At 45.8% G+C, this 25,304-nt stretch overlaps 1 protein-coding gene across 3 annotated transcripts; it reads left to right on the top strand.

Annotated features, from left to right (window-relative positions):
* The first annotated feature begins 1,689 nt into the window (after positions 1–1,689).
* Positions 1,690–24,969, top strand: SLC25A15 (solute carrier family 25 member 15). Of its 3 annotated transcripts, none has more exons than XM_069467717.1 (7): positions 1,690–1,782; positions 4,528–4,651; positions 10,255–10,513; positions 16,147–16,284; positions 18,513–18,682; positions 19,686–19,844; positions 22,732–24,969. In XM_069467717.1, the coding sequence occupies exons 2-7, from the start codon at positions 4,597–4,599 to the stop codon at positions 22,854–22,856; spliced, it is 906 nt and encodes a 301-aa protein (XP_069323818.1). In that variant the 5' UTR covers positions 1,690–1,782; positions 4,528–4,596; the 3' UTR covers positions 22,857–24,969. The 3 variants fall into 3 exon arrangements, with proteins under 3 accessions (XP_069323818.1, XP_069323820.1, XP_069323821.1); XM_069467719.1 differs by lacking the exon at positions 1,690–1,782 and adding an exon at positions 1,882–1,974; XM_069467720.1 differs by lacking the exon at positions 1,690–1,782 and adding an exon at positions 2,033–2,554.
* The last annotated feature ends 335 nt before the right edge of the window (positions 24,970–25,304 follow it).

The following is a 25,304-nucleotide window of genomic DNA, read 5'->3' as shown; positions in this document are numbered from 1 at the left end:
AGCAGGCAAGGCAGACAGAGGACAGACAGCTGAGAGTTTGTGCCAAAAAATAACTTTGTAGATTCTGGGTTCAAAATCTGAGCGAAATCCTAATTATTTTTTATAGCATAAATTGAGGCTGAGGGTTGCCAAGGGAAGGCAGGGGAGAGTGAGGAGAGGAGAGGAGAGGAGAGGAAGGGGCTAAAGGAAGACAAGCTAAAGCACTAGGTTGGGGGCCAGTGGCTGGGCTAGGGTACAAGCTACCACCTACAGCACCAGCCATGCACACAGTGGATTGCTCCCGAAGGCTGAGGGAGCAAAGGAAGTGCAAAGGAGCCGGTTCTGCAGTCATCTCATGGCTGGAGTTTTAAAAAGTTTAAATAACTCACTAAAAGTCACACAGGGACTTTTGCACAAGCATCCTGGTGCCAAGTCCAGTGCTGTTTCTAATCTATAACAAGAGATCTGGGTCTGTCCTGAATCAGGTTTCCCTTGGGCGTCATTTTCTTAGGCTGCAAGAGCCACTGGACCTGGTGACACTGCTAGTCCCTCAGTCTTCCAGGCTGCGGAAATGGTAGGCTCTGCTCCTGCACCTGCTTCCAACTAGTCATGTTACCTGTCTCTTTGGGCATGTCATCCCAACTCCCCGGCTTGTTTCTAATTAAACTACGTTCTGGAAGCTCGAGCTCTTACGTGCTGATTCTGAAGAGCGCCCATTTATCAGGCGCTCTGAGACCTTCACAGCATCTACTATTAACACAGCCAGGAAGCTCTATTCAGTTGTGCACTCATGTCAAGCACTAAAAGTCACACCAAATAATTAAATTACATAGGCAATAATCCAACAGCACATCCAAGCAAGGCGGAAAGTTGTAAAAGAAAATGACACCACGTTTTAAGGAAGAAAACACAGTGTCGAAAATGGAAATAAATACACTAAGGCTGAACCAATGGAATGGAAGGTGGTGGCCCCTTCTGAAGGAAAGCAAGACCCTTCTGACTGAGAAGGTGTTAGGTCTTTGTCTTAGGGCACTACAGAAAATCACTTTATTCTCGATATACAACAGCTAACTTGAATATTTTAAGCTTATTAATAAAATGCCAAAGAACCCCAGATACAACCTCTAATGCCTTGGGAACTAAAATTTCAGAGAGGCCGACTTAGAGTCACAGTTTTCATCAGTGTACTTTCAGGAATGTCATCAGTGCGGCTGGATTTCCTTGACGGAGGAGGATTGGGAAATGGCTTTTTAAAATTTTTTTACTGGCAAAAAGCGAATTGAATTTTCATCATTACAAGCCCAGTATTTTCATACTCAATTATAATTTAATAGTGAGGCCTTGAGTCCCGAATACAATTTCGCACTCCCTTAGAATTTAGCATTAAGGCCTTTGCGCCCCAGCTGGGTTAAGCGGCTAGCGACAGCCCCAGCCCGGTCCCCGGGGCTGCAGAGCGGGTCTCCGGAGCGCAGAGGCGGGGGAGCACCCCGGGGGCGCCGGCCCTGCCCTGGCTTCTGCGGCCGACGGGACTCCGCCGGGCTGGGCGCACCGCGGCCCGGCGCCCACTTCCGCTTCCCGGCGGGCTCGGCGGGCTCAGCAGGGCGGCGGCTCCGGGGGCACCGGCTAGGCGCGGCCCGGCGCAGCCCGCTCCCGGGCCGCAGGGGCGCTCCTGAGCCGCGCGGGCCGCCTGCGCGGGAGGGCGGGGCGGAGGGCCGGCCGCGGCCGACGTGGGTGTAAAGCGGCCGCCACGGGGCGCAGATCTGGAGCCGAGAGCGGGCGGCGGAGCCCGAGCAGGACGCGGCGGTGAGCGCGGCTGCGGGAAGCCGCCGCGAGGAGGGCGCGGGGCGGGCCTGGGCGCCGGGACAGCGTGACCTTCCCGGGCGGGGGAAGCTGCCAGCGTGGCCGCACACGTGCCGCGGGACGGGGTGGCCGGCCGGGGCTCGCCGGAGACTGCGGGGTCCTCGGCCTTCCCGTGGTGCTCACCTGAAGGAAAAGGTCGCCCTCCTTTGCCCCCAAGTCGTGTCAGCTGGCCGCGGGGCTGCGCGCCGCCGGTGCCCTAGCGCCGGGAGCGCGGAGACGCAATGAATGGGAGCCGCGCGGGCTGCGGACAGGGGCTGCGGGGCGAGCCGGCCAGCGCTTGGGGCCGCGCGACTAAGTTGGGAGTCGGCTCCCGAGCCTGCTCCTGCGAGGCCCCGGGACGCGCGCCCGGCGGGCCCCTCGGCGGCAAAGCGGGTTTGCATCCCAGCGCCGGGCTCTGGTGGCCTCCTGCAGTCCCCACCTTAGCCTGAAGCTGGAATCCTCCCCGAGCAGTTCACATTCCCTGGTGGAAAATGCGGCCTCATCAGATTCTCCCATCTGAAAAATTAACTTCCACAAGGATCGGGAAAGATGTATGGTCGGCGCTGTTTTTGTGTCTGAGTCGGACCCTGGTGTAGTTTGTTAGAGGGGAGGAGGGTGCGGAAAGGATTCGTGTTTTTATTCCAAGTGCTGCAGCAGGCTCATACACCAAGTTTAATTCATGCTGAACAGTCTTGCCGTCTCCAAGTCCTGTGTTTTCTCCTAGCCATGGCTGGAGGTAATCCGAATTAATTGCCCACTCCTGGGTGAATCTGTTAGTACCCACCACTGTTGTCTATGCTAATAATTCTACAAGTGGTTATTTGTAGGATTTAATGTGTGTGTTCGGCTCACCTCATGGGGTTGAGTTCACGTTGACAGATACAGTAGAATGTGATGTGACTTACTTTCCTTGCAACTTAAAGAAGTGTGCACACCAACAGAAACAAGCGCATACAGCTTATCTGAGAGGCCACATTGGATGTGCCCTGTGTGTGTCTCAACTGCCTCCGTTTTTTTTTTTTTTATGCAGGGTTGGGAGTTCTGTGTTCTTTTTGGCCAGGTTAGAATACTCTGGAATTATTAGTTTGTAGGCACAGAACAAGACTCTCTGAGCTGAATTCTCTCTGTTACTGACTAGTTGTGTGTCCTTGGAGAAGACCTTCTCTTGCTCTGGCCCCAGTTTTCCTTCTGGAAAGGGGCGGGGGGAGGTTGGATTAGGGCTCTGATATCCTCTTCTAAGAAAGTTCCAGATGGCCACCACGTATCAGCCTAGTGAATGTTATTGCCTCTCCAGGCATATCAGTAACGCACAAATCAATGTCTTGTCCTTCTAACTTCGTTGTTTTATTAAGTACTGTGCCTTTATTGTTGCTGGTTTTAAAATTTTGTAAAGAAAGGAAAATTCTTGGAGTCTGGTTGTTGGCAAAATGCTTTAAGGGGTTAAAAAAAACTTCTTGCTGGCTAATGTTATTTTCCCTTGGCATTTAGGATGGCATTGGTGTTAGAAAGGACCTTGGCATTCATCTCTGACCCAGCACAGCAGCCCTGTCTGAGAGGTGGGCTGACTGGGAGCTTGCAGCTCCTCGGTGATGAGGAGCAAAATTGTTCCTTGTTATTCGTGAATAAGTTGTTTACATGCTTTGAAAACCATACAGAATTGGTTGCTGAATTGGTTATTTTCATCATCTATGTTAATGAGCCACCATTTCTTTTTCTAGTCAATATTTTTTAAGTCCATGCCTCAGCAATGGTTGATTTTTGTCTAAAGTTTGAGGAATAGATTCTAGTTTTCCCAAATTTGCTGGGCTCCAACCCAAACACTGAAACAAAATTTCCAAGAGAAAGATCCAGAATTTGAATGTGTGATTTTCATCAAGCCAATCTGGGACTCAGTGGCCCAGGTGTTGCTCTCAAAGTGTGGTTGTGTGGACTGGCATTATCAGCCTCACCTGGGAGCTTGTCAAGACAGGCAGCCTCTTTGGTCCCCCTGAGGCCTATTGAATGAGAAGCTGCCTTTTAACAAGACCCCCAGGTGACTTGTGTGCACAGTTAAGGTTGAGCAGCCTTAGTGGACTATGGTGAGAGGAACACGGTGTTCTGTGCTGGGCCTTGTTGTGAGAGCGTGTGATGCTTGTGCCGAGTTGAGCATCCCATCACTCCCGCATGGCTGTTTGTGATTGCCTTTGTATTGTGATTTTTTTTCGCCTTGTGCTTTAGAGGCCCCAGGGTGGAACAGGCCTTCACAGCCAGGTGTGTGTGACTTGGCGCTCCTAACCTTTTCTACCTGAGTCCTCACAGACCTGCTGTCTTGTGACCTCCCTTGGGCACCCAGCACAGGCTGCAGTCCAATTGAGAACTGAGCCTATTGGACTGATAGTTCAATTTAGGCCTCTGAAAACCTGTTCTGATGTGGTTTAGGATGTCTGTGGTTGACGTATTTACTTGGTGTTCATTTTTAAGGTTCTCAGAAAGGTTGGTTGAAGTGCTGCTGGTGGCTGCGTCATTGCTACTCAGGGTAGGTTTTTGATCTGTGAGTTTTCTTGGGAGTCAATCACTAATCTGCACTGACACTTTGAGCCCCCTTCCTTTGGAGCAACGTAGAACCTATTTCCTGGCTTCTAGAAGTTCAGGTTCAGTAACTTGGGCTCTGGCTTAGAGAATGGGAGGCTGCGGAGGCTGGACTAATGGTGAATTTTTGCCTCCTTCCAGGGATATGCAGTGCCCGTCATAAGCTCCAGAGAGTACCTTCCACGGAGACCAGCAGCGGAGTGGGCAAACATGACGTCCAATCCTGCCATCCAAGCTGCCATCGACCTCACTGCAGGGGCTGCAGGTAGTCATGTGTCATATAACGACGTTTCTGTTAACAGACCACATATACAACAGTGGTCCCATGAGATTATACCTTATTTATACTGTACCTTTTCTATGTTTAGATATACAAATACTTACCATTGTGTTATAAATGCCCACAGTATTCAGTATAGTAACTTGCTATATAGATGTGTAGCCTAGGAGCAATAGGCTATAGAGCCCAGGTGTGTAGTAGGCTACATCTGTGGCCCCCAACCCCCTAGTCCACGCCTGTTGGGGACCGGCCCTCACTCCCCACTGTGGGAAATTTGTCTTCCATGAAACTTAGGAACTGGGGAGCCATGCAGCAGGAGGTGAGCAGTGGGCGAGTGAGTGTATTTACAGCTGTTCCCCATTGCTCCTCTCATCACCGCCTGAGCTCCGCCTCCACCTCCCTCACCCCCTAGTCCATGGAAAAATCGTCTTCCATGAAACTGGTCTCTGGTGCCAAAAAGGTTGGGAACCGCTGGGCTATACCATCTAGAGCTGTGTAAATATACTATGTGATGTTCACACAACGATGAAATCTCTTAACGACATGTTTCTCAGGACGTGCCCCCGTCTTTAAGCAACACATGACTATAATCCCAGAGAAAACTCAGTCCTCTGTGGTCCTCAAGCACCTTCTAAGCAACATCAAGTGAAGTGATATGAACATATAACTATTCGTCTCCCCCCGCCCCTCCCCCAAGCGATAGCCTTTAACCCTAGAATGAATCCATTTAATGGAAGTATAGTGTTGTTCAGAGCGTGGCAGAAGGTAGAGTGGTGTTTGTTACATTGAAACTTTATGAGTCAGGGTTGATGGTTGGGAATGTCCCCAGTGCAGTTGGAAAACAGCTCAGAGATGAAGTCTCTTGTTCTTTGTCATATGGCTGGGTTATATCAGCAGGCGATGTGGGACCTCAAGCCTGGCAGTCTTCAGAACCACTGTAGTGCAAAAATAACACCATGCCACCTCTGCAGGGAAACACCAGTTACGCTGCTTACTTGTGTTGGGAAGAAAGGACACCCTTTAGAAATATCTTTAGAAAGGAGGCTGATAGTGGACTGTCGGAGCCATGAAAGGAGAGGGGAAGAGGTAGGATTTGCTGGGCTGAGGCTGAGCCTAGGAGCCTGAGCCCCAGTGCCGGCAGCATAAAAGCTGCTCTATAGAAAGATTACCTTGAAGGTGCGGGAAGAGCAGGAACCTTGGCCTGAGGCAAGTGAGGGAATTGGAAGTGCATGGTGGTATTTGGTTCTCAGAGTCCTGTGTTATCTCGGGGCAGAGGTGAAAGGAGCGCTGGAATGCTCATAAGGTCCAAAGGAAAGCTCTGGTCTGCCTGGCCTCCCACCGATTCTCACAGTGGTTGCAGCTTCCTGGAGTGGGGAGCTGGAGGGGTGTTGCCCAATGCTCTTATCTAGGTAAGTGTGGTCAGGGGGCTGCTGCCTCTCATCTTGTTATTTGCTCAGTTGTGAACAAGAGATCTTTGTTCAGAGAAGAGCAAAGTATTCTTCCATGACCAAAGGTCGGCCGAGGTAGGCTAAGGAGGAAGGCTGGAAACAGCTAGTTGTAGATGCGGATAAGGAGCGCTGGGCAAGGGCACTCCTCCCAGGCCACAGCCCACGGGAGCGTCCTGGCCCCAGGAACAGGGGACCTGAAGGTTGGCCGGGGCGGGGAGCGGACTGCCCAGTGCTCTCTTGTCCACTGCATGCCTTGGGTCAGCCCCTCACCCTGCCTTGGAGGTGAGCTGCAGCCCCTGAGGCCCCATGCCCCGTCTCCCCCACTCCCCACACCACGCTGCGGAGGACACTGACCCTAGGAATGGTGCAGCCTGTGCCGCCTCTTACGCAGGTGAACACGCTGGGCTCAGTGCTTGTCTCTCTCTGCAGTAGGAGGGTGTTTAACCACATGAGACATTCTCAACTTTTGATGTTTTATGTCCTTCTGTCAGTCTGTTGATGATCTGAGATTTATTGTGATAGAATTAAAAAGCTTACCTTTTCCAGTTTATGTGCATGCAGATATTTGGATGCCACATTTATAATTTACAGTCAATTTTAAAGATGTAAATTTGCAGCAGTATTGTTGGGAGCCTGGTATATAAGACATTTGCTGGTGGGTATGCTTTTTAGCAATTATGATATTAATATGTATTGAGCCCTTATAGATGCTGCCACTTAGAAGTGTCTGGTCATGTGGGTAGGTATTTCTCCTTATGCTACCAACACAGGGGTGCCCCTCACTGATGCAGAGCTGCCATGGGTTGTCTGATTTCCAAGGACAATAAGCCCTTTTGCAGGGGGGTTTCTGTGGGTTGGGGGCTGGGCAGAAGAGGTCCCCTTTAGTGACACAGGCAGCTCTTTTCTACTGTGAGGCATGTGGAATGCAAACGGGAAGTAGTAGTTCCCCTTTTGAGCATCTTGAAGTCTCTGAATGATGGAGCTAGAAGGACCCTTGGAGGTCCTCGGCTCTGATGCTCGTGTATGTAGCAAAGAGGCCTAGAGTGAATTTGTTCAAGGTTACACAGCTAGATGGTGTGAAGACAGGGCCGGGACTGGGTCCTTGTTTGTTGTTTTTTAGTACTGTGTCAGCAGCATTCCCAGAGGTGAGGGCAGGTTTGCAGTCTTCACTGCCCCCGTTCTCTACACGCAGAAACTGCTGGGCTTTGGGGTTTTTCTGCCAACTCTTGCCAGGAGAGGCGGACCCCCAGTTTTGTGGCCACAGCCCAGCCGTGGGAGTATCAGACTAAGCACAGAGCTGGCCGTGGTCTGAGGTGATGGAGGTGGAGCGTAAATGTGCTCTCTTTCTCCTTTTTGTTTTAAACAGAGCTTTCCCCCACTAGGTGGGTTTGCAGCCAGCTCATCTACTGTGCTAGAAGTTCTCCTCCTCCCTATCTGCAGTTCTGTAAGAGATTGCAGGAAAGGCTAGAGCCCTAGGCAGTTAAGGGAGGATTTGAAGAAGATAGGCAATGGATAACTACTGAATGAGGCAACATGGGTCCCCGAGTGAAACCATCTTCAAGGGAAACTCTGGTAGCACGTTAAGAGTTAGTCATTTAACAACCCTGCGATAAGGCAGTCACGACTTTGACCACTCTGTTGCAGTGTGTCTTATTTAGCATGGTTGGGGGATGTGGTATGTCAGATCATTGAAGTTTATCCTCTCAAATGCCAAAATTAAAAACAACCTCCAAACCTTTTTTGATTGAAATACCTTGAAAACGATATGCTTCCCTGCCCTGTGAATGTGAAATGGAACCTTTATGGATGGCCTCCAGAGGTGTGTGAGGTTCTCATCTCTGTTCAGGTGGGCAGGGCGGACCAGGTCTTTTTAGTGTGAGGCTGCTTCTGTGTGCTCACCTCTGCCCTCCCCAAGAGCTGTCCCTCCCCCGAAACACCATCCCTGCCCTGAAGGATTTCCTCTATACCTTGTGTGTGACTTGCTGACTCTGTGTTGAAGACTGAAATTGCAAACGCCAACCCTCACAAAGTGTTGGGTGTTACATGGTCTGAGTGCCCCTCCTGCAGAAGGAGATGTGTGGCTGGCCGTGACACCTCCTAAAGAATGGTTTCATTTGTCTTTTAAGGAGAATAAGATGATCAGAAGTCTGACTTCTGTGCAAGTGGAGAAATATTTAATCCCTCTCATTTATTCCTGGCTTTATTGACTTGATAGATCTTTGAGAACCTGCTAGGTGTCAGCTCATGGTTGGTGCTGGTGTTCAGGACAGTCTTCACTCACTCGAGGGGGGCACGGTGGGTGCCGTGATTGTGTCATTTGTGCTAAATTCCACAGGACGTTAGCTTACCTTCACAGACGAGGGGAGGAAATTGTAGCTGGCGTTTTAACATTGACTAGCCTTCCCCCTTCTCCCTCCTGGAAGTGTAGCTGCCATATAGCAAATGCCTCTTGTAATAACCTGTGATGTCTGGACCATCAGATGACTGAGTTAAAATAAGGAAACCCTCCAGTGAAAATATTAATGTGCTGAATCAAATGCTTTTTTCCGCTTATCTGAATCTAGGTTATCTAAATTATGTACCAACTTCAAAAATTCTGAGTCACCTCTTCTTTTGGAATAATTAAATTATTTTGATATGATGTGGTTCTCATTTTACCTAGTCCAACAGTATCTTGGAGAGAATGACTAAATTAATCATAGTAAAATTAAATTACATTCCACTAATTCAGAATTGGGGATAATTTGGCAATTCAAAGTGGAAGTGTGTCATTACTTTCCTAGAGGAAATGAACAATAATGATGGGATCACAGAGATCATACTTTTTGTTGTTTAAAAAAGAGAATCAGTTTTCAGACTCTTTGGAATGTCCATTTATCTGCCAATAAACGAGAAGATTATTCTTTTTTTTTGTTCTTTCAGACCCGCCCCAGAATGTTATTCTTATGGCCCCTGTCCCATCTCTACTTTCCACGGTTTAGGTGGAATGATTATATAAAATGTCAAAGTTAGGAAATTGCATTTCTTACATATTTTGTGGAAGCCTTTTCTTCTATTTAGGGGAAGCTTTAATAGCTTTATTAGATGGTTACGATGTTTCCTAACACAAGCAGGGGATGTCTGAGTTGCAGCGTCCTCTCCGGCCCAGGGAAGGTGGTAAACATTAACCCGTGGCAGTTCTCGAAACGCTGACCCCTGTCCAGGCTCTGGGGCTGTGGTAGGGCGGCTGCAGTTCATTCCTTGCCCTACATACAGGATTTTTATTGACGTGATCTCATGCAATTTAGACTTTGCTGTATTTAATATTTTGACAGTATGAAGTGTATAAGTATAGGATTTATGCTAAGCAAAAGTAAATTTCAGTCCATTCCCTGTCTAAAGACAAATCATTAATTGGTAGAGTTCAAATTAAAGAGGTTCTTCCATAGGGTCAGATATTTAGCTTTTCAGGGTTAATTTGCCAAACTCCTTGTTTTCACTTGATCTTAGCCAAAAGAACAAGAAGCAGCGAGACTCCTTGTTTCTTTTGTGTGGTGTGCAGTCCTCTGCTGCTGTTCTGTCCCCAGCCCTCTGGGCATCAGGCAGAGTGGAGCGTTGAGCTCTTCCCAGGTTTGCCCTTGCACGCTCGTGCCTCGTCTCTCTCGTGCACACAGTAACTGCGGTGCCCTAAGCACTCGTGCAGCAAGCACTGTGCTGAGCCCGTCTCCTCCACTTTGATTTACTCCTCGCACTAACCCTGTGAGGTGGGCATGGATGAGGAACTGAGGCTCCGAAGGACACAGCTTGTCCAGGATCTCGCAGCAAAGCCAGGTTGCATCACAGGTCCCCCTGACCCCATTTCCAGGGCTCCTAAACACACGCCGTGCCTTTACATCCTGTAACTTTGACTACTGAACACATCTGCCTCCCTTGCTGAGCCTGAGCTCCTTCGGGGTGGGATGTGGGTGCCGGGCACGTTAAGGGCCTGCCGCAAGTTGTTTGCTGGCCTCAGCTAGACGGGAAAAGAGGTTGAAACAAACTGAAGCAGGGGTAAGCCCCCGGGGATGGGCGGCTGTGCCTCCTTTCCACGAGTAATTGCCGGCCGTGCTCTGAAACGGAACGGTAGCCTCGTGCTAAAGCGGACTTCTGTCCTGGTTCCAGGGGGCACAGCATGTGTCCTGACCGGGCAGCCCTTCGACACCATGAAAGTGAAGATGCAGACGTTCCCCGACCTGTACCGGGGCCTCACCGACTGCTGCCTGAAGACCTACGCCCAGGTGGGCTTTCGTGGCTTCTACAAGGGCACCAGCCCGGCGCTGATTGCCAACATCGCCGAGAACTCTGTTCTCTTCATGTGCTACGGCTTCTGCCAACAGGTGGTACGGAAAGTGGTTGGATTGGACAAGCAGGCAAAGCTGAGGTGAGTCAAGGACACTGATGCTTGGTTTAAAAAAACCCACAGTTTTAAGGTCACAATTTTAATGATACCCAATAGGGAAGAACATTTCCTTTTTAAAAATAACTACTTTCTTTTTGATTATGAAGTCACACGTTGTCATCCTGTAAAACTAGGAAGAGCCATATGCATTTCACAAAGGAGATGTGCCCACAGTCCACCACTGAGAACAGCCACCCTCCCGGCTTGGTATCGTTCAGGAGAATGCGTTCCGGATGCTGGGAACCATCCTCCCTCTCTCGTCAGCAGAAGAGCTGGGCTAAAACCATAGACACAACTTTCCACCCAAGTTTTAGCTTCCATTTCATCAGCAAAATGCAGGGTAGTGGGGGAGGTTGTCTGAGCCAAATAGAATGAGGAGAAACTTGGAATTTTAGGAAGCGTCGGGCACATCTGAGAACATGCAGAGGAACCCAACTTTCTATGGCTGAGTCTTCCCCAAGCATCAGACTTTGGCTTGTGCTTGGTCTTCCCTGGGGTATCTGTCGTACAAAGACAAAAAAGAATTGGGAAACAACTGGGATGTTTAGCCATCCCTCCTTTGAACATTGATTTATTTTAAATCATTTACAATTACAGAAGCGTCATAGTTGCAAAGGGCAGTCTCGGTTGTTTCGGTAGGAATTTGAAACCCTATTGCAACTGCAGGTTCCACATGACTAAAGTAGGTTCCCTGTGTCCAGAAGTGTTCTCTGGAGGTGCTTAGAGGTCTCAAGATGTGCCCTTTTATAGGCAAGACTTTGATCGTGATGGACAGAGCTTGTTTTTTAAAGGCTTGGGACCAGAGAAGATCATCTAAGGAGACAGTGTAGATGGAGAGAAGTGCTGAGCGCCAATCCCACGGCCCTCCAGCACGGAGGGCAGACAGGAAGGAAGAAGAACAGAAATAAGCAGGAGATACACCAGGAGAGCGTGGCATCTGAAAAGAAGCAAAATGATAGGCGACTGTAGTTTTTTGCCCACTGAGGGAGAGACGTTCTATTTGAGGAGACCTGGAATTTCGTTCTCCTTCAGCCTCCCTAGCTAAGGGCAAGATGGGGAGAGAAGACAGGGCACAGGGCTGTGTCTTCCGTCTGAGCAGGGTAGCCCCCTGGCCGTAGGACAGAGACGGTGACTTCTGCCTGCTCGCGTGAGCAGACCCCCATGTTTTTCCTTTCTTAGCCCATGAACAGCGTGAAGACAGGAGCGTGTTGCTTTTCTGATGAGGAACAATCCGATACCGTACAGCTGCATTTCCCCACACTGTCTTCAGAACACCGAGTCGGTGGGTGTCCTTAAGAAAGGGTTGGGAATACGTCGTAGTGTATCTCTTGCGAGGAATCACTCTGGGTATGTTTATCTCGTAGCATACCTGTTCCTTAGCTTGTTAAAGACGCTTGGAAGTTCTGCAGTAAAGAAACCATCCTGTTTAACATTGTCTAACCTAGCACTCCAATCTTTTTGAGATGGGGGCTTTTTTCTTTTTCATCCTGAAGAATAGCGTTTGCTTGTTACCTGTTAGGGAAACGCTGCCTCAGAGCCTGCAAACTCTGACACAGATACCGTGTCTTCGTAGCCGTCGCCATGATCCTGTGAGAGGAGCAAAGCAGATGGGGAAACCAAGGTGTAGGTGTTGACACGCTCCAGATTGCTCAGTGGAGGACTCAAACCCATGTCTTCTGAGCCACTGCCCAGTCTTCCTTCCAACAGACCACAGTCGGGGCTCTGGAATATTTTGTGAGGGTCAGATTTAGCGAGAAGTTTAACCAAGAGCAGCAAAAGGAAAGAACTGCTTGTGAGAGCCCATTATGCATTTCTGCAATCACATTGTAAATATTTGTCTGTTCCCAGTTTGAGCACGACCCAGAGTGGTATTCCACTTTGACCTTTGGCTGGACGGGGTCTTACACAGCAGGAGTGTTCAGGTACATGTTTGTTGAATGGATGACAAACAGTGGATTCTTACAAAATCCCATTGTATGCCTATTGCTATTTCAGTTCCAGTTCTACACCTTTATTCTACACACAACCGGGGGCCCATGCACCTTATTTTGTGCCCTGGCTGATGAAAGTATTTATTAGAAAGCCAAAGTCCATTGTAGATCTGATCTGGCCTTGTCCTCGCACTATAATAATGTGCTTGGTGTTCATTCAGATTCTGAGTCATTATTACATCTTATATTGAATAGACTTCTACATCTATCAACTGCCACCTTAGTTCTGGCAAACTTGGCAAACTGGTTAATGACCCTAATTAACTGTTGCCTGTCAACAGGTTGACAGAGAGTCCCCAAGGGAGGCCAAATATGGATCTGGGCTGGCTGAAAGACAGCAGAAACCATTTTAAGCTTTGATTTTAACAAACGAGCTAAGAAGGAGTGAAGTGAGGAAGAAGGAACAGACTGAACGGCACTGGATGGTTTCTGCACACCATAAAACCATGTGCAAGTACATTTGGGTACTTGGCTCTCCTCGGTTAATGATCATAGGTTTAATTCTCTAAAATCAAAAGGAAGTTCGTCCTGCAAACAGTGTCCTCCTTATGAAAGAAAGCCCCACTGCCAGCCAACTCTTCTAAGAGGCTGGGGTTGTGAGAGGCTGGCTTCGCCCCTGGACCCCCGCCCCTTGTGTCTGTCCATGGCACAGAGGCTAGACCACTAGGAAACAGGAAACCACAGCCGAGACTAGAGACAGCCTTGGTTTTATACTAGTCGTTGACACTGGTGAAACTTTAGGACTATTGAATGTGGTAGATCCATTTGGGCTTTTGCTCACAGTTTGAAGAGTTGTTAGGGGATTGAGTCTCTTCCAAGGGTAGCTGGCTGAGGGGCCTCCCACCAGGGGGCTGCTGGAAATCTGAGAGGGTGATCTTGGCTGTCCAGCGACAGCAGGATGGCAGCGTTTAATGGGCGAGTGTCAGGACCAGTTTAGCCCTTTCTGCCCAGTGAAGGACTGTCCCACCCCAGATGCCAGCCATGCTCCTGCGGTGAAACCCTGTGCTAAGGCTGGAAGGGATCTGCTTTTCTGACTCCCATGAACTCTCTGAGAAGTGTTTCTGATTTCCCGAGAAAAGTTTCTCAGACTTTCCCCCATATTCTTGAATCTCTTTGGATTCTAATTTCCCAACCCTGCTGGTGGTACTAAACCCATGTGAGATGGGGTGAATGCTTCTATTTTATTTTTTTTAAATGTCAGAATATTATGGGGGTACAAACATTTTGGTTACAGGTAATGACTTTGTCTCACCCAAGCCAGGGCTAGAAGTGTGTTCTTCCCCCATACAATGCGCTCCGTCTCCATTAGTTGTGAGATAACCCCCAACCCACGTGACCAGCACCCAGTGACTATTACTACCACGTGAGTACCTTAGTGTTGATCAGTTAGTACCAATTTGCTGGTGAGTACCTGTGGTGCTTGTTTTTCCATTTTTGTGATACCTCACTTAGAAGGATGGGCTCAAGCTCTATCCAGGATAATATAAGACGTGCTAGATCACCATTTTTTTTGTAGTTGAGTAGTATATATACCATATATAGTAGTATATATACCACATTTTATTAATCCACATGTATTGATGGGCACTTGGGTTGTTTCTAGATCTTCGCAATTGTGAATTGTGCTGCCATAAACATTTGAGTGCAGATATCTTTATTATAGAATGTCTTTTTTTCCTGTGGGTAGGTGCCTAGTAGTGGGATCTGGATCTAATGGTATTTCTATTTTTAGCTCTTTGAGGTATCTCCAAATTATTTTCCACAGGGGCCAGCAGTGGAAGAGTGTTCCTATCTCTCCACATGCAGGCCAGCATTGTTGTTTTGGGACTTTTTGATAAAGGCCATTCTCACTGGAGTTAGGTGATATCTCACTGTAGTTTTGATTTGCATTTCCCTGATTAGAGATGTTGAGCACTTTTTTATGTTTGCTAGCCTTTCTGTCGTCTTTTGAAAAGTTTCTGTTCATGTTCTTTGCCCATTTATTGATGGGGTGGTTTGGTTTTTTCTTGTTGATTTTCTTAAGTTCTATATAGATAGTTGTTATCAGCCCATTATCAGCCCTTTGTCAGATATGTAGAAAGCAAATATTTTCTCCCATTCTGTGGGTTGTCTATGTGCTCCAATGATAGTTTCCTTGGCTGTGCAGAAGATTTTTAATTTGATTTTAATTTACTTTTGTTGCTGCTGTGATTGCTTTGGGGGTCTTCTTAATAAATTCTTTGCCTAGGCCAATGTCTTTAAGAGTATTTCCAACATTTTCTTCTAGAATTCTTAAGGTTTCACGCCTTAGGTTTAAGTCTGTTATCCATTTTGAGTTGATTTTTCTGAGAGGTGAGAGGTGAGGATCCAGTTTTCCCAGCACCATTAATTGAATAGGGATTCTTTTCCTCAATGTATGTTTTTGTCTGCTTTGTCAAAGATTAGATGACAGTAAGAGGATGGTTTTATATCTGAGTTCTCGTTCCTGTTCCAAAGGTCTATATCTCTGTTATTGTGCCAGTACTGTGCTGTTTTGGTTACTACAGCCTTGTAGTAAAGCTTGAAGTCTGGTAGACTGATGCCTCCCAATTTGTTCTTTTTGCTTAAGATTGCTTTGTCTATGCGAGGTCTTCTCTGGTTCCATGTGAAGTGTTGAATGCTTCTATTTTTGTATTTGTGTGCATTCATCCCTCTGCCTAGTTTAATTTCCAGTTTAGCCATTTCACCTAAAGCCACTGAGCTTGCAGACTTGCATGGGCATCACCCATCCCTGCAACACCATCTTGCCTTCTGTGTTGCTGAGGCTCGGGGGCGGGGCGGCGATCATTAGCTGAGCTGGGAAATATTTTTGCCATGCAGCAACTGTGTGGTTAAAAATTTATTCTGGGTTTTCATCTCTGGCAGTTCCATTACACGTCTGGTTGCTCCGGGTTGGAATTTGGGCACGCAGCGATGGCCCCAGAACACAGTTTCATTTAAAGCTTAGTGGCAAGTACACTCAAGTATTAATTGTGCATATTTTTCAGTGGTGGGACTATGGGTAATTTTTTCCCCTCTCCTTTAGGGTTTTTTGGGGGGTTTTGTTTTGTATGTCACTGTGCGTCTTAGCTTGGGCAGCTATAACAAATTACTATAGACTGTCCATAGCACTGTGTCTAATAAAAAGAGCATGGGTGTGGCAGTCAGGCAGACCTGGGTTTGAACCCTAGCACTGCCACTTAGTATCTGTGTGACTTTGACCACATTATGTGTCATCTCTAAGCCTCAGTTCCCCATATGGGAATTGAGGTATTGCTGTCCATCTCACAGGGTTGTGGGATCCTTAGATGAAACAGCCTGTGCAAGTTCTCTCCATCTGTTGTTACACTCCTTTCTTTAGAGGTGGGGTCTCTCTGTGTTGCCCAGGTGAGACAACAGAGCCTGATCATGCCATGGCTTGCAGTGGCATGACATAGTTCACTGTGGCCTCAGATTCCTGGGCTCAAGCTATCCTCTGGCCTTACCCTCCCGAGTAGCTGGGACTACAGGCATGCACGACCATGCTGGGCTCCTTATGCCCCTTCTTCACCAAAGTGCCCTCAGCGTGGTAAGTGCTGAAGGCATGGAGATGCTGACTGGCAGCTGTCTGTCCTTGTGTGCTTTCAGTGATCTGCAGAATGCAGCTGCTGGCTCCTTCGCCTCTGCCTTTGCTGCGCTGGTGCTGTGCCCCACAGAGCTTGTGAAGTGCCGGCTGCAGGCCATGTTTGAGATGGAGACATCAGGAAAGATAAACCAAAGCCAGAAGTAAGCACCGCTGCAGCACAAACATTAGGTCTCTGTTGCCCTGGTATATTTGGTGTTTTTTCATTTCACACTGAATTAAAAATTAAGTGGCAGATAGGGAAACATATTTATCTACTCCAAAGTATTGTTTCTAGAACACTTTCCCCTATCGGTCAGAGGATAATTGTCTTAAAGTATGTTCATGATAGCGGCACTCACCACCCACCCCGTAGAACATCCTAGGGAGATATTTAATGCCTCAGAGGTGGAGAAGCCAGGAGCTTAACGCCCCTTTTGGCCTCTTGGGTGCATAATGCACGATCTTCAACCACATTTGGAGGCACATAGCTTTTGAACTTCACCTGCTGAGCCTTCATAAGTGCCAATTTGGATTCTGAGATGCATGTTTGATGCTCATTCCTAGGTTGCACACGGGTATTCAGGCTGACCATCCCAGATCCTAGTGGTAACTCACTTTACCCCTTCCCGCTCGATCCTTCAAGTGTACCTGCAAAGGGCTCGAGTTCTGAAAACATTCATCAAAACCCTTGTAAGCATAGCTACTCCTCAGTGACCAAATCACTCTCCAGCTAGTCTTAAACAGATTCTCGTTACCCTGGGAGGGTGTATGTGTCATACACAAGATGATTTATTTGAATTGAAAAGCAATTTATTATCTTTATAATCTCAAAACTTGGTTATTTATCTTGATGTCTAGCTGAGTGAAGTTTGGTCAAGGATATTGCTGTGGTTAACTCAAAGCCTGTAGATCTGCTGGAAAAAAACCAGGGGATCAATTGATCAGTTATCAGTCAACTTCCAGGGAGAATGGGGTTTGTAATAGTGCCCTGTTTTCTGCACCCTTGAGATTCACTGTAACCAACTCGAATCTAATATTCATTGCCTAGAAATCCAAGAAGTATAAGTCTTTAAAACTTTCTATTGAAATATAATATACACACAATATCATCAATACCCATACAAGTCATAAGTGCAGTTCTATGAACAGTTATGAAATTTATGTGCCTTTATAAATCTGGGCACTGGTTACAATTAGAGCATTAATAGCACCCAGAATGCTGCCCTTATGTCCCTTAAAAGTAGTTTAATTTCATTTAGAGATAGTGATAGTTATATCCAAAGGACTTAGGCAGACAGACACCTGGCAAGAAAGTACATATTGGTTGACTTTGTATCTGAGGTGCAGTATTGTTAACAGAGGCGTACTTGGGGCTCAGATGGATTGAAGGTAGGTCAGTTGTGTTGGGCTGGGTGACTTTGTCACACCTGCAGACAGCAGCGCCATAGGAGGGGCCTGGGTAATGGGCCATACCTGGTGGGGCCTTCTGGAGTTCTCAGAAAGAAACAGCTATAGCAAAGCTTGTGGCCTTTATTACCTCGGGGCTCGATCCTCCATCTCTCCAAGCCCTGTCTCCTGCTCTCTGAGAACAGTGAGGAGAGGAGGAGTCACCAGGTCGTGCCAAGCATGTGATTTCTCACCCTGTTCTTAGGGGAAAGACCTGCCGTGGTACCACCCACTGTCCTGAAGAGGAATTGGTAGACAAAAAGTGCCCTGTGTTCCAGCTGCTACAGGGGCAGGGCTCTGATCTGCTTAAAAAATTTTCCTGCATCCCTGCTGCGCTAAGAATTAACTTCTTGGTGGTTTTTTTTTTTTTTTTTTAATAACAAGAGCTGTAGCTCAGTTCTCAGAATTTCTTTTGTCTTGCCTTCAAGTAACATTTACTCCTTTGCTCATTTCTTTGCTCTAAAACAAAACAAAAACTCTAAACACCTGAACAAATTTCCCAAAAACATACCACAAAGTTTGAGGAAATAGGAAACAAGGAAGATACGGGACCGGGCAATACAATATCATTTTATTCTTGTTGAGTTTATACAACTCCGTATTGTAATTATAGTTTGCACTTATTCACTGTTGAAAACAATGGGTATCAGCTTTTACATCTTTGATAATGTGACTTCTAGAAACGTATGCATCCATTTTAATAAAATTTCTTAACCAATAATTTAGGTGGCAAAACTTGTTATAACTAACTATGCTTCTCTGAGATTTTTCCTTCACACAGAAGGGTGCCTTTTATGCTCAGAATTCCTGGTTCCTCTTTTACAAAATCAGCTGCTTCCTTACTAGTGCTTGATCAAATCTGTTAATTGGGTATGAATATTAATTGTCCTCCTTCCTTCCCCACCTGCTGTAACAGTGTCTCTCACTCCGTGTCCCCTCCCAGTACAGTTTGGTCTGTCGTGAAGAGTATCCTTAGAAAGGATGGCCCCCTGGGCTTCTACCATGGACTCTCCAGCACTCTACTTAGGGAAGTACCCGGCTATTTCTTCTTCTTCGGTGGCTATGAACTGAGCCGATCATTTTTTGCGTCAGGGAGATCAAAAGATGAACTAGGTAAGTGGGTTTGCATTGGCAGCAGTGGGGTACAATGGTGTCTGCTTCCCAAAGGTGTGGTTTCTGCAGATTCTCTGCTCTTTTTGCGGCCCACCCCCCCTCCACAGGGGGTCCACCTGGCACGGGGGAAGTTTCTGGATGCTGGAGAGTGACATGGTGGTAGGCAATTGCTAGCACCCTTCCTCCAGGCTTGGTAATTTCCTCAGGACAGAAGCTGAAGCAGTACATCTCAATTTTTTTTTTTTTGCTGGAATAACAATTTTTCTGAATTCATTTCAGGGGAGAAGAAATACAGAGATCACTTGCCCTTGTGGGGAAATCACCTGTAAATAATCTTATAATCTTAAGACTTGGTAGTAAGTCTTGATGGTGTTGAGAGCAGCGAACAGCATGGTTCTTTCTAGCTTATCCCGTTTAGCTGCTTGACACAACCATGTGCAATGTTTGGCTCACATAAATGAGTTTTTCTTAACCATCTCCCTTCAGCATGTCGGATCTGTTACAGGAGTAGCCAGGCTCCCAGACTTAACAGCTGTGTTCAATAGACAGTTTTTGTTTTTAATGGTAAAGGAAGAATCAGGGCTGTTGGGTATTAAAATGAGTGAGAGAGAAAGCTGAAAAAAGATGAGGGCTGTGATTGGCCTCCATTCTTACGCCCCATGCTAAGGTGCTGCCACGCTGCTGGAGGCCTGCTGGTTCCGGCCGGCCAGCCCTCCGGGGGATGGAGGGCCACAGAACTTTGGTGACCAGACTAAATGTAACACTCACTAGGATGTCTTGTCCTGGCAAGACCCAGGTCTACCGCTAGGTCTAAGAACACAAATGAAACCTTGTATTTCTGGAGCTTGGTGTCAAGAGCTTTGACAGTTTCCTCAAAGAATTGTGTTCCGTGGCATCAGCATTTTTATCTTCACCTCCCTGCAGCCATTCTACAATTGACCTCTGGAAATGTCACATCAGTGGTTCTTGAGACAAAATACTATTTGCTATTTTTTCTTTCTAGGCCCTGTCCCTTTGATGTTAAGCGGTGGAGTTGGTGGAATTTGCCTATGGCTTGCTGTGTACCCGGTGGATTGTATCAAATCCAGAATTCAAGTTCTTTCCATGTCTGGAAAACAGGCAGGATTTATTGGAACCTTTATAAATGTTGTGAAAAACGAAGGTGAGTCTGCTAATTACAGAAACACGGTAGGCACGTATGGAATGATGGGTCATCTCACTGCTAGTCTTGTTAAAGTGTGATCAGATGTCTAATTGCTCTATTCTCCCTGCCTCATATCCTTTTGTAGCACTGTATATTAACCCATATTTGTGGGTTTCTATTTGCAGACCCTTTTCCTTAGCTTACTTAAGTACTTAATCCTAACCCTTGGGCCAGGTACCTGTCAGGATTCTTTGTTATAAACAGCCTCGAAGGAACTTTTAAAATATGGGCTCTTTCTAAAGGAATAAATGCTTTGAAGTTAGCACTACCCGTTCTACATAATACAGATATTATCAGAAGATGGTCTCTAACAGTACCACTAAGGGATTTAAAAGAATGTACAGTATCCTTAATGCTAAGACTTCTAGAATCAGAAATAGACTGAGCAATTTCAGAAGATCATTTGCTATCAATTTTTAGAGTTATGCAGGAAGATAAAGATTTTTTTCTTATTTCAGCATATTATGGGGGTACAAATGTTTAGTTTACATATATTGCCTTTGCCCCACCCGAGTCAGAGTTTCAAGTGTGTCCATCCCCCAGATGGTGTGCACTGCACCCATTAGGTGTGTATATACCCATCCCTTCCTCCTCCCTCCCACCTGCCCGACACCCTTTGAATATTACTACTATATGTGCACTTAAGTGTTGATCAGTTAATACCAATTTGATGATGAGTACACGTGTTGCTTGTTTTTCCATTCTTGGGATACTTAGAATGGGTTCCAGCTCTATCCAGGGTAATACAAGAGGTGCTATATCACCACTGTTTTTTATGGCTAAGTATAACTCCATGGTATACATATACCACATTTTATTAATCCACTCATGTATTGATGGGCACTTGAGTTGTTTCTACATTTTTGCAATTGTGAATTGTGCTGTTATGAACATGCTTTTGTTTATAGCAGATTCATTGTGCAGATGTCTTTTTTATAGAATGTCTTTTGTTCTTTTGGGTAGATGCCCAGGAATGGGATTGCTGGACCAAATGGTGGTTCTACTTGTATCTCTTTGAGGTATCTCCATATTACTTTCCATAGAGGTTGTACTAGTTTGCAGTCCCACCAGCAGTGTAAGAGTGTTCCTATCTCTACGCATCCACACCAACATTTATTGTTTTGGTACTTTTTGATAAAGGCCATTCTCACTGGAGATAAGTGTTATCTCATTGTGGTTTTGATTTGCATTTCCCGGATGGTTAGAGATGTTGAGCAGTTTTTCATGTTTGTTGGTCATTACTCTGTCTTCTTTTGAAAAGTTTTTGTTCATGGTCTTTGCCCACTTTTTGATAGGGTTGTTTGATTCTTTTCTTGCTGATTTTCCAGAGTTCTGTGTAGATTCTAGTTATCATCCCTTTATCGGATGTGTAGCATGTGAACATTTTCTCCCATTCTGTAGGTTGTCTGTTTGCTCTCATGATAGTTTCCGTGGCTGTGCAGAAGCTTTTTAATTTGATCAGGTCCCATTTATTTATTTTTGTTTTTGCTGTGATTGCCTTTGTGGTCTTCTTCATAAATTCTTTGCCTCGGCCAATGTCTGTAAGAGTTTTTCCAACATTTTCTTCTAGAATTCTTCCAGTTTTGTGCCTTAGGTTTAAGTCCGTTATCCACTGTGAGTTGATTTTTGTGAGAGGTGAAAGGTGTGGATCCTGTTTCGGTCTTCTACATGTGGCTATCCAATTTTCCCAGCCCCATTTATTGAATAAGGATTCTTTCCCCCAGTGTATGTTTTTTGTCTGCTTTGCCAAAGATTAGATGGCTATATGAGGATGGTTTCATATCTGGGTTCTCAGTTCCGTTCCATTGGGCTATGTCTGTTCTTGTGCCAGTACCATGCTGTTTTAGTTATACAGCCTTGCAGTATAGCTTGAAGTCTGGTAAATTGATGCCTTTCAATTTGTTCTTTTTGCTTAAGATTGCTTTTGCTATATGGGGTCTTCTCTAGTCCCATATGAAGTGTAGAATTATTTTTTCTAGAGCTGTGAAAAATGATATTGGTATTTCAGTACAGATTGCATTGCCTCTGTAGACCACTTTGGGTGGTATAGACATTTTAATAATGTTGATTCTGCCGACTCATGATCATGGTATGGTTTTCCACCTGTTTACTTCCTCTGCTATTGCCTTCCTCAGTGTTTCGTTGTTCTCCCCGTAGAGGTCTTTTACCTCCTTAGTTAAATATATTCTGCAACCAGTGAGTGAAGACCTGTCCTTCTAGCATCCACTATACATCTTAAAACTTGGGATACGAACTCGTCTGTTTTCATTTTAAAAAGAGCACAGGAACACAGAAATCATTTAATTTGTATCCCAAATAGAGCACAGACATCTTGCATATTACTAATAGTAACCCCAGCCCCCTTTAAACGTTTGTATAACATTTTATAGTTTTACAAAGTACTTACATCTTCCATATCTAATTCAGTCTTCATAACACCCTTGGCAATGCTAATACTAGAAACAGGTCTCTGACTTCAAGGTTGGTGTTCTTGCTGCTGCCCAGGTGAAGCTGCAAAGCTGCTGCCACCTCTGGCTCTGTGGTTGCCTGTCTGGCCATGTCAGGCCTCCAGTCTGCCCCGTCCTTACACCGGGAGTTAACCAGGCAGGGAATTGTTGTGTGTTACCTGAACATCAATCACTTTTGCCAGGAGACCCACCCAACACTTGTCCTTATTTTGTTCGCCTATTTAGGGAAACCTGGAAATCCAAGTCCTTCCATCATTTTTGGGTTTTAGTGCTGTTCTGTGAATCCTTATGTGTAAATATACCTGTGCTACGCAGCTGTGTGGCGTATCCCCAAGGAAGGGATTGTCATAGTCTTTGATCACCTTTTTATCTTCTAGGAATAACGGCCTTATATTCTGGACTGAAGCCTACTATGATTCGAGCCTTCCCTGCCAATGGGGCACTATTTTTGGCCTACGAGTACAGCCGGAAGCTGATGATGAGTCAGTTGGAAGCACACTGAAGTGTCCTGGTGGGCCTGGCGCCAAGCACAGGTGTTGAGGACTACAGTTCATCTCAGGGTTTCATGGAGTACAAGACCAAAGTGGAATTATTTTGGTTTCTAGGGAATTTTGTTTTTGTCTTCCTTTCTTCTACCCTACATCTTAAACTTTATGGAAGGACCTTTATTTTACATCATAATAGTTTTTGCCCATGAGTGTAATGAAATAGAAAAGTTGCTGTTGCTTGGTAGAATATACAGGGTGGCCAGGGGCCCGACACACCTAATTTGAAAGGCTGAGGATAGTCCTGTCAGAGCTTTTGTCTAAACCTGCACTTGTACATGCAGTTTGGACAGTTATGTGTTCAGGGAAACAATTCGGTTCCATGTTTAATCTCAAATATTACCAGAAAAGCCCAGAGGTGGTGACATTTCATGAAGATAATTATAAAATGTTTGCTTAACCCATTCTAGATGTAGGGTGTCTTTTAAAATCTGCTTAACGTGTGTACTATTCTAAGTGGTTGAACTTTTTAAAAAGTTTTCATCTGGTGCTTGAAAACGAAAATATCCCTCTAGATTTTTAAGAGAATGAATATACTTGCATACTGGTGTGGCTTCCACATTCTAGAGTTAACGTTTCAGAGTAGGCATCCTGGATTTCCCCAAGATGCTCTACTCTTAAAACAGTGCCATTCATTTTCTAGGTGGGATCATATTCCACACTGTGACAGTATTGCCAGGTGTGGCCTAGAGGATCAGGCCTTTGGAAACAGCACGGCCTTCACAGCTTCCCTTCTCTCCCAAAGAGCGTGTCCCCTGCTGGACTTTAGGTGGAGGATGGTGCTGAGGGGATCGGTGGGGCTGCTGTGCTGTGATGAAGACCCACGTGGCTCACAGCAACTCTTGATGTCTGTCTCTGTTTCCTGGCCTGGATAGGGCTCCAGGGTGTTCTTTTGCCCCATCTGGGACTATCAATCCACTTTAGACCACTCACCGTTCTCTCTGCCTCCACCAATCAGGAAACCCTTCCAAGGAACAGAGAGTGCCAAAGCCAAGAGAAGCCTTTGTTCCCTGTTTGGTGATTGAGTGACAGTACTCGTGGGTGAGTCCTCTCCTCTCAGACATAACTAGCAAGAACTTAGTGCCTATGCTCTACAGTCGGTGATGTCAGGGCTGACCCATCCTCAGACTTACCTTGGGATCCACAACCCCTTGCCATGCTTTTACAGTGTCGGAGCTTCTACATTTGGCACTGGCAGTCAGTGAGTTTTAGTGACTGTATACGAGATGTGACTTTATAAAGCAACGGGACATAAGTAATTTTATTAATCCATGCTGTATGTAGGTATGTAGGTGTTCACTGACTTAAAAACCCAACCAAATCCCACAGTTCATCTGATCCCCACAGACTTGGGGGTGGGCAGCTGTTCTTTGGCCAGATGGTATAAGAGGATCATTTTTGTCACTACTAAAATTGGTCTCATCATTCTGTGCTGCTCCACGACCAGCAGGGTCTCTCTGAATACAAAGTTGTCTTAAGCAGTCCACAAAGCTGACGGCAAGCAGCGTAACAAATGCTAATAACAGTCCACACCATGCGTGTCTATTCCTGTTGACAGGGTATAAATGCTGTGCAAAACCTCCAGTTTCCTTAAGCTTTTGCTATCTGTGAAGCCTCTGTGGCAACTCCAGCCATGATGCCAGTAGCAAGAGGGTCAGAGAAACCAGAGGCTGATAAACAGGGGGCACTTTTGGGGAGGGGATTCCTGTCCTGCCTGTTGTGCTCCAGAGCTACGGCTGGTCTTCCATTTACCTTTTATTTCTTTAAGAGAAAATAACTTTTCTATTTTGCTTTTCTCTCTGTACTTAAATGGCCAGGAGCTAGTCAAAGTTAGCCCTGTTGGCAGCAGATGTCACAGGTCATCCATTAAAGATTTAACTACATATCTTCAACAAGCAATAGTCTGAGGCAAGTGGGAGTGAAGAATGGAAACGTAAGTCAGGAGAATTTTTTTTTTTCATTCTATTTGCTGAATTCATGGTTCAATATTTGGGTACAACTTGTACCATTTTCAGATCTGTACTCCGAACAAAAATATAGTAACTTGAAATGTGTTTAAAGAGATTTGAGTATTCTATCATTAAATTATTTACCTAATATTTGAGTCTATGATGAGTTTTGTTTAAGTGTTTTATGTCCATGCTAAGAACCATCAGGAATATAATTTTACTGTAGGTAAGTTGACAAAAACACAAGTTTGTATACACTACAGTTATGCCCTCTATATTTACTTTCTCCCTCCCCCTTTATTTTTAAAAATAGTTAAACTGCTTTCTATTAAGTTTTGGATAATTCTATTCCAAGTTAGTAAATTCTATTTAAGAAAACTGGTATCATTCTGATATATTATGATGTAAATTTCTTGAGTTGTTGAGAGAATTATTCACTTTGGGTTTTAAGAAAGC

This window comes from Eulemur rufifrons, chromosome 4 (genome assembly GCF_041146395.1).
Source record: "Eulemur rufifrons isolate Redbay chromosome 4, OSU_ERuf_1, whole genome shotgun sequence".
In the NCBI taxonomy this organism is placed as follows: Eukaryota; Metazoa; Chordata; class Mammalia; order Primates; family Lemuridae; genus Eulemur; species Eulemur rufifrons.
This window is presented reverse-complemented; position numbering and strand designations above follow the sequence as displayed.